This window comes from Cyclopterus lumpus, chromosome 17 (assembly GCF_009769545.1).
Source record: "Cyclopterus lumpus isolate fCycLum1 chromosome 17, fCycLum1.pri, whole genome shotgun sequence".
NCBI lineage: Eukaryota > Metazoa > Chordata > Actinopteri > Perciformes > Cyclopteridae > Cyclopterus > Cyclopterus lumpus.
In genome coordinates this window covers 15,989,768-16,004,429 of record NC_046982.1, presented here as the reverse complement: position 1 = coordinate 16,004,429, position 14,662 = coordinate 15,989,768, and the positions used below count along the sequence as shown (strand labels likewise).

At 42.2% G+C, this 14,662-nt stretch overlaps 1 protein-coding gene across 1 annotated transcript in view; it reads left to right on the top strand.

The window, feature by feature from the left end:
- The window catches only part of LOC117746262 (low-density lipoprotein receptor-related protein 8-like), a 65,390-nt gene that overhangs the window by 32,102 nt on the left and 18,626 nt on the right, over nt 1-14,662 (top strand). Inside the window, exons 4-7 of the mRNA XM_034555297.1 lie at nt 1,396-1,524; nt 8,729-9,118; nt 10,843-10,965; nt 12,389-12,511. Coding sequence (XP_034411188.1) covers nt 1,396-1,524; nt 8,729-9,118; nt 10,843-10,965; nt 12,389-12,511 — 765 coding nt within the window. The remainder of the gene's footprint in view (nt 1-1,395; nt 1,525-8,728; nt 9,119-10,842; nt 10,966-12,388; nt 12,512-14,662) is intronic.

Here is a 14,662-nt window from a genome sequence, read left to right as displayed (position 1 = left end):
TGTTTCTGGTATGTTAAAGTGATAATCTCAAAGATTTTTATATAAATAAATATCTAAACCACCGTCTATCACCAAATGAGGTAATGATGATTGAGTCTATGGACCACTGATGAAAGCAGTATTGCAAACTGCTTGTGTGTGGCAAACTTTGTGAGCTAAAAATACACGCATGCATATACCGCTTCTCGGCCTGGATGCCACGGAGATGGAGATGGAGATGGTTATGTTTGTTTAAAGTAATGGATAAATGGCCAGAGTATAGCAAAATGAATGGATATATAGAGTAATAGATGTATAAGGTGGAAATATATAGTTAAACATAATGGAATATATAGTTAAAAGTAATGGATAAATAGTTGAAATAATTAAATGGATAAATGAATCTCATTAATTTCCCTGTGAGAAATAAACGTGGTGAGAAAGAAACTCTCAGATGTCAAAGTGTTTTATTGAACAGACGCTAATAATTCTGCTGCGCGGTCAGAGCTCTTTTCTCACGGATGGTTCAGAGGTCGAACAACAAGTCAAGTAAATATGCGTCACACAAACTGCTTGCTCCAGCTGCCCCCCCCCCCCCTTCACAGACTCCCTTTTCAGATGGAGCTAAGATGTCAACGCCTCGGCAGGTGCTGCTGGTTCGGCTTTTTTGTGAGGGAATTGGAGGTTATGAGTTCTCACAACCATCTCAGATTACAGCACGTCAGACCGAGGCAACCTTTCTTTGTCTCCATGCACACAATGTTCACAGTTAAGCAATACAAGTAACATCTAAAAACGACATTCACTTATATGAAAACATTATTGTGATAATATCCACTTTTATAGAAACAATAATGGCATCCAGTTTGAAATCCTTTTAAAATTAAAATAAACACTTTTGAAACTATAATGAAAGAATTCTTGAGTCCAGATGACACGCCTTTGGGGGCTGCAGGTGACAATAAAACAAGTTGGGAATTATTGTTAAATATATGAAGCAATCAAAAAGTGTAATGATTTGTCATGTAGGCTGACCCCTTGGTATCAGGCCTCCGGCTGCACTGTAAGCAAAGATGTTTAATTAACAACACGCTCTGTAATCTGGATCAAATCTACCCTGTGCCAACTAAAGCAGATTGGCAGGAAAAGGAGGAGGGAGGGGGGGCTTGTTTTTTCTTTTGCTTTACAGCCAACTGTGCATTTGCTGTATTTCTAGATGTTTCAGCATGCCTCTTTCGAGGCGGCCCAGACATTAATATCAATTGGCCAGTGTGGTGGCGTTTTGGACGAGTTTCAACTGCATCTCGGGGGTGAAAGAAATCGAGTCCAACGGTGTATGTAGTTCTTCTTTGTTGCCTTTGAGGGACCATGAAACCACTGCAGTAATCTTCCAATCTCTTTCATTTCTGCCCACAGGCAAACAGACGTGCCCGCCAGAGAAATTTGATTGTGGGGGATCCACCAACAAGTGTGTCTCGTTGTCATGGAGATGTGATGGGGAGAAGGATTGTGAGAACGGAGCGGATGAGGAGGACTGTGCATCTGGTGAGTTTAATGAAGTCTGCTGTGAGTTCTCCCCTATAATGTAAATTACCTCAAAGAAAGACTTGAACTGTTGTTACTGCTGGTTTTATTTTACTTTATCTTCCGCTGCCAACTGCATTTTAGGAAAAAAAGTGTCTTTGAATGACTTGATGAGGCACACAATCAGTAGAATAAGGAGAATTCAAACTTTAGACATTAAAGCACAGTGGATAACACTTCATATAATTAGAGGGATTTGAAGTGCGGTTTGACTTTTAAGCCAGCTGCACTTAACAACAAAGTGTTCTTTGATGTGGAATGACTTTTGGTGTATCAGATATTTACAGCTTTCTGTTGATATTTGGAGGTTTCTGTCACCACATCTTGAACCTTGAGTCTTTAGACTTTCCACTGCAGGGAGCTCATAACCATCAAAAATGACATCACCTCCTACCCAGCCAATCAAACAACTCAACCCCCCCCCCCCTGCAGGGACTATCCTTGCCCTACTTCTGAGGCGCCGTGAAGAATCGTCTTCTTCCTTTTTCTCTTTCCCTTGCTTCTTCGCATAAAAAAAATTTGATTGAGGCAACAGAGCTGTGGGGTGTTTAGACTTTGAAGATGAAGAGCATGTGGCAGTAAATGCAGGGAGGAAGAAAAAAAAGCCATCTCCTTATTATCTTATATAAATGATGATGTTCATCTTTTCAGGCATTTGCTCCTTGTCGTTGTTTGTGTGTGGGTGTTGAGAATATGCCTCTCTGGCGTTTAAGCAATTCATGTTTATTTTCAAGGATACACAAGTTTGAGTATTTATTTAGAGAGTAAGACTAAATCAATTGGGCATAGAATTATAACAGAAATTCTCCTCTTGAATATATATTTAGCATGTCCTTTTTGAATGATACTCGATACAAATATTTTAAATGTGTCATGTAATAATGGTATTGTTTGCCAGATCAGCCCACAAGTGGCCTGTCAGTGACTCCCCTCCTTAAAGTGGCCTCACAGTCTCACGCCAAGTGGTAGTGATTCCATTGACTTAAGACCTTCTTAGCTTGGATGGCTTTTCACTGCGCTGTTCATTGAGACCCAGTCTTGCCTGTGCTAATCCTTTTTTCATTCTAATGTCCGTATTGATGCAGTAGCCTTAAGCTTCTCAGTAGTGACACGAGTGCTGCCCACCCAGGCAAAGGCCAAAATCCCTCCAGAGGTAAATGCCACTCAGCGTGACGAGGAAGGAGAAGTTGACTCCAACGCTAATGCAGCACAGTGCTAGATAACATCACCAGTTAGGCTTATTGAGTGCTGCTCAGTCCAGTTTATCTGGAGACTGATAAATCCCACCGCCAGCCCTGGAGACGACGTCTAAATCAAGTGCAAGAAGCTTTTAACTGTTTCCTCACAGCAGCTCACTCTGAAGGTACCACGCATTGAGTTTGTGGTCCAGCCCAGTGACGTAAGGAAGGATGTTTACATTGCTGCATTGCATTGGTGTCCAATACCAATGGTAGTGCCGACGCAGGATCTAGTCTAATGTCCATATAACTCTATCTAATTCTACACCTTCACATAACAAGGGGTTCACCTTATTTTAATGATTGATGCATGAACATAGACAGCCCTTGCCCATACTGCATTGCCTGGCTATTATATGAACACACAATAGAAAAACATTCACGGAGACCATTTCAACTAGGAGAGACCAGTCAGATAAAGAAAGGATCATTATTGATAACAGATGATATGTGATGATAAAGTCTTTGGCGCTTGGACTCTACAGGGAGATTTGTAATTAGGGCGGTCTGCTCCGATCAGCAACTAGATAAATCCCCCCGTGTAGTCCAGACCTGATGATGATGATGATGATGATGATGATGATGATGATGATGATGATAGAAGGATGAGTTAATGAAGCTGATGGACCAGCGGAGATGTGGAGGTGGAGGGATGTGTTACGGCAACATGAACGAACTGAAGGTAGAGAGACAGTCATATTTAAAGGAGATGGCAGCAAGATGACCGGCTAACGATGTCATTGTTTTTCGTTGTGCTGATTGGATGGAGGAGACCAGCCGGTGTCATGATTGACAGCCCCGAACAATAACAGCGAGTGAGGATGCGTGAGAAGTGATTGGCAGATATGAGAAACAAATGACAGACTTGCAAGAGTTTGGTCTTCCAACTGAATTTACGCTGTAGCTTCATTTAGCATAATCCATTTAACTTGTCAAATCAGCATTCTCAGTGGTGAGTGTTCTGTGTAGTTAAAAGTGTTATGTAGTCTTGTGTTAATGCAAACTTAGATGTTGTTTCCAGAATTATAACTGCACATGGATGATAATTGCGTCAAAACCGCTGCTTGCTGTCTTACCCTTAAGTGCTGCAGGAGGCTTCAGATCTCTCACATTTACAGTCGTGAGGTGAGAGAGGAGTGGTTGAAATGACCGATTGGTTTGAGTATGTCTCTGTTTGTCCGTGTGCTAGCTGTTTGCACACGGCCAGTGTTAAAGCAGTGTTAACTAAGCTGTATGTTGGGCTTGGGTTTAGAACGAGACAATTAATGAAGATGATGTGACAAATAATGCAGAAGAAGTTGTAAAAAAATCAAAATGTTGCAATTTTATGAACAGTGTGTCGAATGCAAATCTCAGAGAGTGAGGCTGCAAATGTAGTAACAAATCATCTTTGAGTGCAGTTAATTTAAAATATTGAAGCATACATGGAAAGTGTCAGCACCATTGAGCATCAGATGTTGAAGGCACTCCCCAAGTGTAAAGAAGAAACCAAAAAATGCTGCTGCAATGTCTGTCCTCTCCACAGCAGAATCAACATTGTTACAGATAAAGCTAAAAGAGCTTCCATGTAATTGTGATCACATGCTTATTCAATAATGCTGAAAGATGGTCTGCAAGTGATAAAATAACTCTTTCAGGAGCTGCATTATCTGATTTTTGGTGCTTAATGAAACAAAAAATCCCCCAGGAATCCTCACTTTCTGCATGAACTACAGGCCATTTTCAAACCTCTGCTCATCTGGCCACTGTGGTCAGAGCTTTAAGCTTTGCACCATCTCTTTTTATCACAATCCCATCATAAGCAGAAGCGACAGAAACTCACACACCACTTAAGGTGCCAGGCATGCTTTCAAAAGCATTAGACAGATTCCACCTTCATCTCAATACATTTGAGTGAACCTCCCACAATTCACAGTTGCAGCTCCGTTTTCTCTTCAGACTGACTTATGCAAACCAAAAGTTATAGACATGACCGACATATAAATGACACGGACACATAAATGACACAGACACATAAATCCTTTGGACCGTTTTGGTGACCTGAAGTGACACATCAAGTCATGCTCCAGTTGACTGCACCTTGCGACTTAACTTATCCTCCCTGGGGGTCAATGAGGTTCACAAGATAATAGTTGGTTATAAGAAGTAATAGTTGTCTCTGTGACTGGTAATAAATAATGATGAACAGGTAACAAGTGAGCACAGAAATGAGGTATTGTGTAACTCAATGTAATGTGGGGGAAATGGCTGCTGTGAAACGTTGAGTCAGTACTTTTTGTTTTACGAACTGTCAGAACAACAACACACAACACCTTCAATTTTTAAACCCATTTTCACATCTTGGATTACTGAACTGCAGATTGATTGATGATCAGCAATCATTTTGAACTCACCTGAACTCATACAAGAGTCACGAATCCACACAAATCTTTCGGTTGGTCCTCTTTGCGTTCGCACCACAAAATAGTTTGTCTGTACACAATCGGACCAAACAGGCAAAAGCACAAGTCACACTCACATTCTCACATTTACACACACAATTTGAGAAGAGACGTTTTACTCCCCAAAAAAGACTGGAACGTACCGAGTTAGCCCCGGTGTGCTCTGCTATTAGTAGAAATGTACAGAGTGAATTGCCCAGCGCAGATTCGCAAAAGTAAATCCAGCAGAGGCATCCTGCTAATTGAGTCTTCCACATGTTGAATTATGTATTAAGTATAATCTAGCCCTCACCAGAGGAAGCTTTCCTTGATCAACATTACATTAAGCAGCACTTCTAGAGCGACTGCTAAAGTTGAACTGTCCTAAACCCTCAGCGATGTGGAGATTAATGTGCACTTACTCTCCAGGCTTCTCTCTTGAGCACGCCTGTCTGCTGGGATCACTGCAAAACACAGGAGCCGGTCTGGATTTGTATGTTTTTATGTGCGTTTGCATTTGCACTCAGTATCACATTGAGCTGCCTGACTGGTCTGTGCATATAATAGTTCTGTGAAGTTGTATTTCTGCGTGTTTCCTGATTCATATTTAATGCTGCTTGGATAGTATGAGTCAAACGATTACTTCCTGCACCGCTCACAGCTGTCTCTGGCAGATACTGTGCATCCCCACTGATGAAGCTTTCACACGGGACCGTTTCACAGAACTAATGTGCATCCTCCGACAAAAAAATCCTTCCGCTAATCGAAATCTAGACAGGTGGGTGTTTTGTCTCTTCTCCTCACCCAATCTATGTCTCCCTCATTGGGCCTCCGTTAGCTGACCTTCTCAGTCAGTAAGGATGTCAGAGAGGAGGTTAAAACCATCCCACCGTGTCCTCCATTATCTTCTCTTGGTCGTTACTGTAGATGAGAGAGTTGTCTCTTCTCGATTCCAGAAGTGTTTCCTCTGTAAATGTTTGTGTGGCATCACAGGAAAAAGGTCAGCTACTGAGCTATTTCCCTGGTGAGGCGTGGACTGTCCCTTCAGTTTAAGTCTGTGATATCGATGTGAAAGCTGTGAGGATGTTAAGCTGCACAGACAGTGACTGATATGCTCAGAGGTATTAAGTGTGTGCAGATGAAAGATGCATTACTCATTTTTCACTTTGCTTGCCCACAACACTGATGTCTTTCTTTTCATCTCACAGATCCCTGTGTCCTTCCTCCTACACAAAATATTATAATATATTTATCCTCAGATTCTTCGTGCATACTAACTATTCACATACACACACACACACCTACACGCACACGCACACACACACACACACACACACATACACGCACACACACACACACACACACACACACACACACACACACACACACACACACTCAATCATCAGCTGAAATGCTAATGTGAGTAGAACGACCAGTCATCTCTCTTGCCACTGGTTGCTGCTGGGAAGAAATCATCAAAGCCGCGGGTGAAAGTAAAGTGTGTTATGCTGCCAGCTGCTGACTACCATGATGGTAGTCATAGTAAAGGTTTTCCTTTGAGGAAGGGGCCATACGTGACCTACATGTAAAGCTCTCAAAGAATGTATAATTTTTAGCAGCATGCTGGCTGTCACAAGAACAATCTCTCTAAGCGCTAACGTAAGCATGCTATCACGCTAACATAAGCATGCTATCACGCTAACATAAGCATGCTATCACGCTAACGTAAGCATGATATCACGCTCACAATAACCATTCTGGTAAGCGGATGTTAAGCATGGTAAGCTTGAATTGTACATTGTACACATAAACACAAAAGGTTGTGTGGCGTTACAACAACTACAGTGGATCTAATTTCTGTGTGTGCATAAATATGATATGCTGTATAGTACACAAAGTACATACAGTCCATATTTACATATCCACTTGGTGTTCAGCTTGTATAGTATTTTCCCACTTTTTATTCAAGCAATCATACCAGATGTCATCATTTAAAACCCGCTGACTTGTAAAACATTACAGGAAGGCGATCTGTGGGCTTAAAGTTGCTCCAAAGACATCAGATTCATTTGTTTAGCGTCTCTCCACCACTGGAAAACAAAGTCTCTCTCCAGTGAAACCAGGCCACTCATGTACTTTACTAATGGTCTGCCCACTTTGTAATAATGTACACGACTGTTGAATCTCCTTAATTATTCAGTGCCACATTAGTATGGAGTTGGCGTAGAGGCATAACGGGGACAGTAGTTATAGAACACATCAGAATCAGATGGAGCTTGTTTAATATTGATGAATATATAAACCCTTTTACTGAACTGAATCTTGACACTTGTAATCCGTGTCAGCTGCTTTCCCCGTGCTTCTGTGGCAATCATGTCGGTACCAGGGACTTAATTACACACTGAGAAAATAGAAAGGGACTTTAACATATGGAACAACTTCATAGGATAGGAATTAGGACACCATCCTGCACCTGTTCCCCCAGTTTAACTCGGCACACAACTGATGGTTAAATGTGGATGCCTTTCATGTTCAGAGCATTTCAAACTGATTTATTCTCTAGCTATTGAAAAGCTGATCCCTGTTTTGATCAGAATTACAAACATAACATCCTGACTGACAATATACACTTGCTTTACAAAGGGCTGATTCTGTGGAGAATGTTTTAGAACAGGAATCCCCTTCCTGTAACCATGCAGCCTTAAGAGTCAAAGGCAGCGGTGTTGAAGTTCAACTCCCTCCGGATTGTATAAATTCTGCTTCTCCCGGTGCCGGCCTCTGTGCTGCCATGGGCTCACAGTGGAAACCCGAACTCTCTTCGCAGCCTGAGCGCTTTTGGACAGACTTGAGTAGAGTCAGAGAAAACAGGAGAAGACGGAGAGAGAGAGAGAGAGAAATCATTTACAGAAGCCGTGGGGTTGGCCTTGTGAAGGGGAGATGTAGTTACAGTACACACTTTTCCTTCCTGCAGAGAGATATTTGTGTGCTAACATACAGTTTATGGATAACCAGTGTCAAGAGAAAGATGAGCCAAGTTAAAACAAACACACTAGTAGAGATGTTTTGAAAGAGGAGGAAGTACCACACAGAGGGAGGAGGGGGACCAGCTGATGGGAGAGAGAGCTCTATTTTCTTTTGCCACACAGGACAGGAAGTTTCTCTCCATCTTCCCTTCTCCTTCTGTCCACCCCTCGTTCTGTCTCTTCCTCAGTTCTGATGACTTTCAGCCCACGTGATAAACTCTTATTACTGTCCCTGTGTCCCTGTGTTGGGCTAATTTAAGTTATTTCCTTTCTTCTACCTACAGATACTGTTGAAGCTTCATCTTTTATTTAATGTACCGCAAACAAAACCTGAAGCACTGGGCTGATTGTCACATCTCAGTTCCTTTTTAAACCACAGGCCTTTTTAATATATTTATAACATTTCACAGAATGACAGACTATGCAGGCCCTCATTTGCCCTTCAAACTCCTCTGAGTTGTGTTCCTTTCTGCTCGTCCTCTAGATGCCAAAGCCTGCCCCAGCGGTGAGTTCATGTGTGGCAACCGCAAGTGCTTGGCCACCGTCTACGTGTGCGACGGTGACGACGACTGTGGGGACGGCAGCGACGAGCTCAAGTGTGCGTCCCCTCTGACCTGCGGGCCCAACCATCTGCGCTGTAACACCTCCGAGTGTGTGCCGCTCATGTGGAGCTGCGATGGAGACCCCGACTGCTCCGACAGTTCAGATGAAGGGCCGGAGCGCTGCGGCGGCGACGGGGTCCCCTACCTGACGAATCGCCGGACAAACTGCACTGCTGGGGAGTTTCGCTGTGCCAACGGGGAGTGTGTGAGGCTGACCTGGAAGTGTGACGGAGATCCGGACTGCAAGGACAAGTCTGATGAGTCTGACTGCCGTGAGTCTCTTTTCTTGGCATCTCGTTGCCTTCCTCCCTTTATACTGTACTCTTATGTGTATGAGTATATTTTTACTTACAAACAAGAAATTTGCTCTCAAAACATTTCGTTTTGTTTGCGTAATAAAGACACAAATATACCTTCATATATGTGCACCTTTTTTTTTTTACCTTGCAGGGGCTTGTACGTTCTCTATTGTGTGAAGGCTTCTCTGCCTGAAAGGGTTTCAGTACATATGGAATATGTAACTGGGTTCAGGTATCGTTTTTAGTACATGAGAGAATAGTTCCATTTCCATAATACTCGCTATTTCTAGGCCTGTGTATTCAAAAAGGTCAGTATGCATACAAAAAAGAGAAAATAAAAACTGAAAATAGAGAAGCCAGTTTTTTTAAAATTTTGGTGGATTTTATTCTTGATTAAGTCCTATTACTTTTGAGTTTATGTCACATTTATTGTACTAATCTTGTTTAGAGAAAGCTTCAGACCAGTCAAATGTCGACACATTTAGAGATGATTACACTGAAGGTCAGCGTTATTTTACATTGTTTGTTGAGATTCTCTCCAGTCTCAAAGCATACAGATATCTAAATAAACAATATGCCATTCCTCTTCTGAGGTGTTACTTTGCCATTTAGCACATTTCAACTATGTTGGTAGTTAGAGTTTTCTCTTTTCGAAATGTGTCTGGTAAAGAAATATGTTTCTGTCGATAAACACAGTGTGAAGATGGGGCCTTGTGATAAAACAGGTTTTCCTATTAGCTGGTCATGGATGGGGGAGCCCTGAAGCTCCTGTCTCACTAAGCCAGAGTGTGAAGCCCAGATAGTCCCACTATTCATTATCTAGATGTGTGGTGCACATATCACACCCACCTCTCACTCTCTGTGGCGTCATATTAGAGACACTTCCAAGAGATTGATGTTTAGTTATAAAACATCAATCTCTGGATCCATGTACTAAGAGAGAGGGGTCTGGAGGCCTAACCTCATATGTGTCCATTTAAGCCCACTACTTTTGCTATAGTCACATGCTCTACTGTCTAGGAAAGGATTATTTTGCCATATACATTTAATGCTATTGTGATTTATCCATGTGTCTGTATGCAATCCTCGGCAACTGACTTATCACATCTGCCAGATACGGAGAAACACTATATAACTAGTATGCTATTAGTGTCACGTGTTTGTATGTGCATACGTGTGTGCACATGTTTGTCCAGGCTACAGCGGCCATGGCTCCATTACATTCCCTCCGTTCTGCTCATCTTGTGATAACACTAAATCATAGTCATGTATATTGCTTTTTAGTGTGATTTAGAAAGGAGTTATACGAGCACACTGGGCCAAGTTGATGAAAAGCTTGGGATGTTAATGAAATGTGTTCAGCTTCATGCAGCCTCCATATTTGCGTTACTGTATTGGAAATCATTCATCACAAGCCCTCAGTTTGACTGTCTCTGTCGCAGGCAGCACTCGACACTGGCTGTGAATACATAGAAGTACAGGACTATATTGGAGTAATTGGTGTTTTTGGACATGTCTTGCCCTGATTAGAAAGGGAAAAGTACAAAGTCTCGTGAAAAACTGATAAAAGTAAAATTCAAAAAAAGGTCTTAGTCTGGTTTCGGGACACAGGATGTTGTGATCCTCTTGAAGGGATTAAAGTGGATTTACAAGTCCAGCTTCAAGTGTGTGTTTCTGTGCGTGCGTGCTCCTCACAGCCCTGTTGACGTGTCGTCCCGATGAGTTCCAGTGCAGTGATGGTTCCTGCATCCACGGCACCAAGCAGTGTAACAAGGTCCATGACTGTCCTGACCACAGCGACGAATCTGGCTGCGTCAACGGTGGGTACACCTGTCATCACCTGTCTTCTTCTTTTCTGTATGAATCAGTCTTCCTGTTTGACAGTTTGACTGCCGGTGTGTGTATATATATATAAATATATGATTCAGTGTGTCTCCGCCTTGTGCACATGTCTGTCTGCCTTTGTGAAATGCTTTAAAATATATAGTGAGGACTTTGAACCGCTGTATTTGTTGTAAAAGTTAAAGAAATTCCAGATAAAAGTAACACACCTGCAGATGACATCACATTACAACCCCCTTTTGATTAGCTCTATCTTTACTCCAACTACTTTTAGATGTGTTTCAGCTTGTGATTTAAATTAAAGTCAAATAGTGGATTGAAATGTAATGAAAACTTGTGAGTAGCAAATGTAACACTTATCCTTACGATTTCCATCCTGGTAGATTTGAGAAAACCCCAGTGGCCGTGGTTACAGGTGGTATCAGTACAGCTAATTCTCAGTTGTGACTGTACGGCTAAACTGGTGTCAGATCAAAATCTAATTGTACAATGATCTGATTTCATGCTGCACACAGCACGGAGATGGGCTACCTTGCTGACCCAGCCTGCAGTCTTTTAGCTGACAGCTCGTTGTGGCTACTCTTTCTCATTTCATTACTCGCCTCAATATTTAAAACTCGCCCGCTGTCAAAAACATAAAGCGGAAAATGAGAAAAAAAACATGTTTGATGAACGATTGTGTTTAGTGCTAAACGTGGTGATAAAAACATCATGAAATTAATGTTATATTTTTCCAGTTGAACCATTTTAATGTGGAGTAGGATCAGTTGGACGCTTTCCATTTGGATTTGCATTAACTTAATATAGCTCTCGATGAAGACGGTGAACTGTGAGGCTGATTTCAATGAGATAAAATAAAGCTGGATTACCTGCTGCATTGTTTTCTGGAGATAATTACAGAATGTAAATACGAACAATGGCCGTTGCAGAAACAAAGCTGGCCATAAATAGTATTAGAAAAATGGTTTGATTTCATCAAAGCCGTAGAAGATGTTCTGGGTTTAAATGATTGTGAAATAAATTGCTAAAGTAACCATTGATTGTTGTGAGGATCCAACTCAGTACTTTTTGTAAGCTGATTTCATAACTTCTTCTTCCAACTAATAATTTACCAGCATACTGCAAGATGAAAATGTAGCCTTAGTAGTGAGAACCTGGACCAAATTAAAGTTCAGCTATTTTATATACTGAGCTTTTTATGTGGGGCGATTTTGAATATCTGAGTATCTGAGTATTTATTGCTGTCACTTTCAGTAATTTGGTGAACCACCGGAGATATTCAATATGACATCACACACTTTTTGATGGATCAGTTTCTGAATCACTTTGCAATAGCTTCTACACATATATGTCAGTCCAGTTTATAGCGATGCTGATCTAGCTTCTGCTGTTCCCTCACAGCCACACGATGTGAGGGGCCCCTGAAGTTTCTGTGTAAGAATGGAGAGTGCATTGACAGCTCCAAGGTGTGTGACTCCGTCAAGGACTGCAAGGACCGATCAGATGAGCCCAAGAAGGAGTGCGGTAAGAGGACTTTTGAGTCTGAGTACTTGGATGTAACCTCTGCTGTTAACAAACCATCTACAGGGTCAGGGTCGACTCCCCGGCTCCGCTAGTCCATGTCCATGTGTCCTTGGGCAAGACACTTAACCCCAAAATGCTCCTGCGAGCTGTGCCTGCGGTGTATGAATGAGTATGAATGTTAGTTAGAGTCCTGATGGGTGCTCAAGTGGAACCTCGCATGGTCGCTCACCCGTGCCATCAGTGTATGAATGGGTGTGAATGGGTGAATGATGGCATGTCGTGTTAAAGCGCTTTGAATGGTCGGATGACTAGAAAAGCGCTATAGGTACAGTCCATTTACCAATTCAATGAAGTAGATTGTGTGTGTCAGCGGAGCTTTTAGCTAAGCCCAGTGCGATGAGCACATTACATATACGCTATGTAAATGGAATCAAGCAGTTAATGGAGCAGCGTAATAGTGTTTACCATAACAAAACTGTGACTCCTATTACCTTTCATTTCAAAGGCTTCAGAGCCGCACGCAAATTAGCAGAGAGTCTGCATGTGCTAATTATCATCAAACGGTATAAAAGGGCTTCTTCTGCTCTGCTATAATGTCTTAACTCTCCATGCCTTTACCTGTCTGCACACACCTTCATCTCTTAAACCTTTTTTAACGACCACTAGTAAATAAAAGTGAAGCCGTAGTTAAGATAACAACACATTGTCTGTTTATGCCTTTAACTCTGGGATGAAGACCTCAGTACTGATATGAAAGAGTTAGGAGCAGACAGACACATTAGATCTCAGAGGAACTTACAGTTGAGGCGGTAAAGTGACAGATGGCAGAGTAGACTGACCTCTGCCAGGGATGAAAATTACAAGACTGAAAATGGTATTCCAGAAAGTATTTCTCCTCCGTTTGTCTTTCATCTTCCTTATCACCCTCTCTCTCCCTCTCCTCATATTTACCTCCCTCTTTCCTTCAACTCAGGTCTTGTTCTCAGCTCATTAAAAGCGTGTCCACACACACACCTAGCTCCTCGCTCTGCTCACTCAACCATTTACTCGCAAGATGTTCCCCAACCACAACACACACACACACACACACACACAAAACACACAGAGAGACGGTACTACTACCCACTGCACCGGAACACGCGTCTAAACATAGTGGTTCGGTGAGATTGCATTTGGTAAAATAAAGACGATGCATTTCTCTCAGAGCGCAAGTAAAACATTTTCTGTGTCTCTCCATCTCATTAGAAATAATGGCACATTACCACAGTACTGACTCATTACTGGGCACACCATTCATTTCCTAACACTGCGCCATCACTTTCAGCTTTCACTGAAAGGAATGCCTGAAAATAGCTTGCACATATCGGGTTTCCATGGTGAGAGAGGGGGAGAGAGACGGAGGTGGAATGGAGAAGGAGAGACGTCATGTTTATTTGCCCGTTGGGAAAGTGACCTCTAAATCATGTCTGTCCTTGGAAGTGGTCTAGGAAAAGCTCTTAATGTTATCACATGGCCTCCCCTGAGGCATTTGTGTTACCCACCCAGCCCCTCTCAAAGAAGAAGGAATGAGTGAGTCCTCAAATACAGACACATCTTGGTTTTTCTTCTGTCTGCAGTTAATTCTGCTGACACGAAGGGAGTTAGCAGAAGCTACTTTGAGTGGCAGGTTTCTGTCACCCATCCAGCTGAATTAGTGATGGGAATTTAATGCTGGCGGTTGCAGCACTCAAAGCCTGCTGGCACTGACACAAAGCAAACATGAATATGTTCCCACAAAAGTAACCCTCAGTCAATCTTTGGAGAGTCAACTTTAAAATAAATAAAGAGTAATGTGCTTTAGCTATGAGCAAAAAATAACTTTGCTCAAAGCTCCGCGGATGAGCTGAACAGGTCATCTTGGATCCCTGTAGTCAGTGTTTTGCATGTGTTGGGGCTAAGTCTTGTATTGTAATTGTATAATTAATGAGGACCACTTTCAGCATTTTATTGCAATGCTCAAGAAATGGCATCGGCATAACTTCCCTGTGATTGTAGAAAAGCAAAGCATTCAGAGACTCTGTTTGTGCCTGAGGAGAGTGTAACAACATAAACAGCACAACACTGAGTCAACACTACGATTTAGCATCGCAAGATGTGGCCGCCCCGACATGT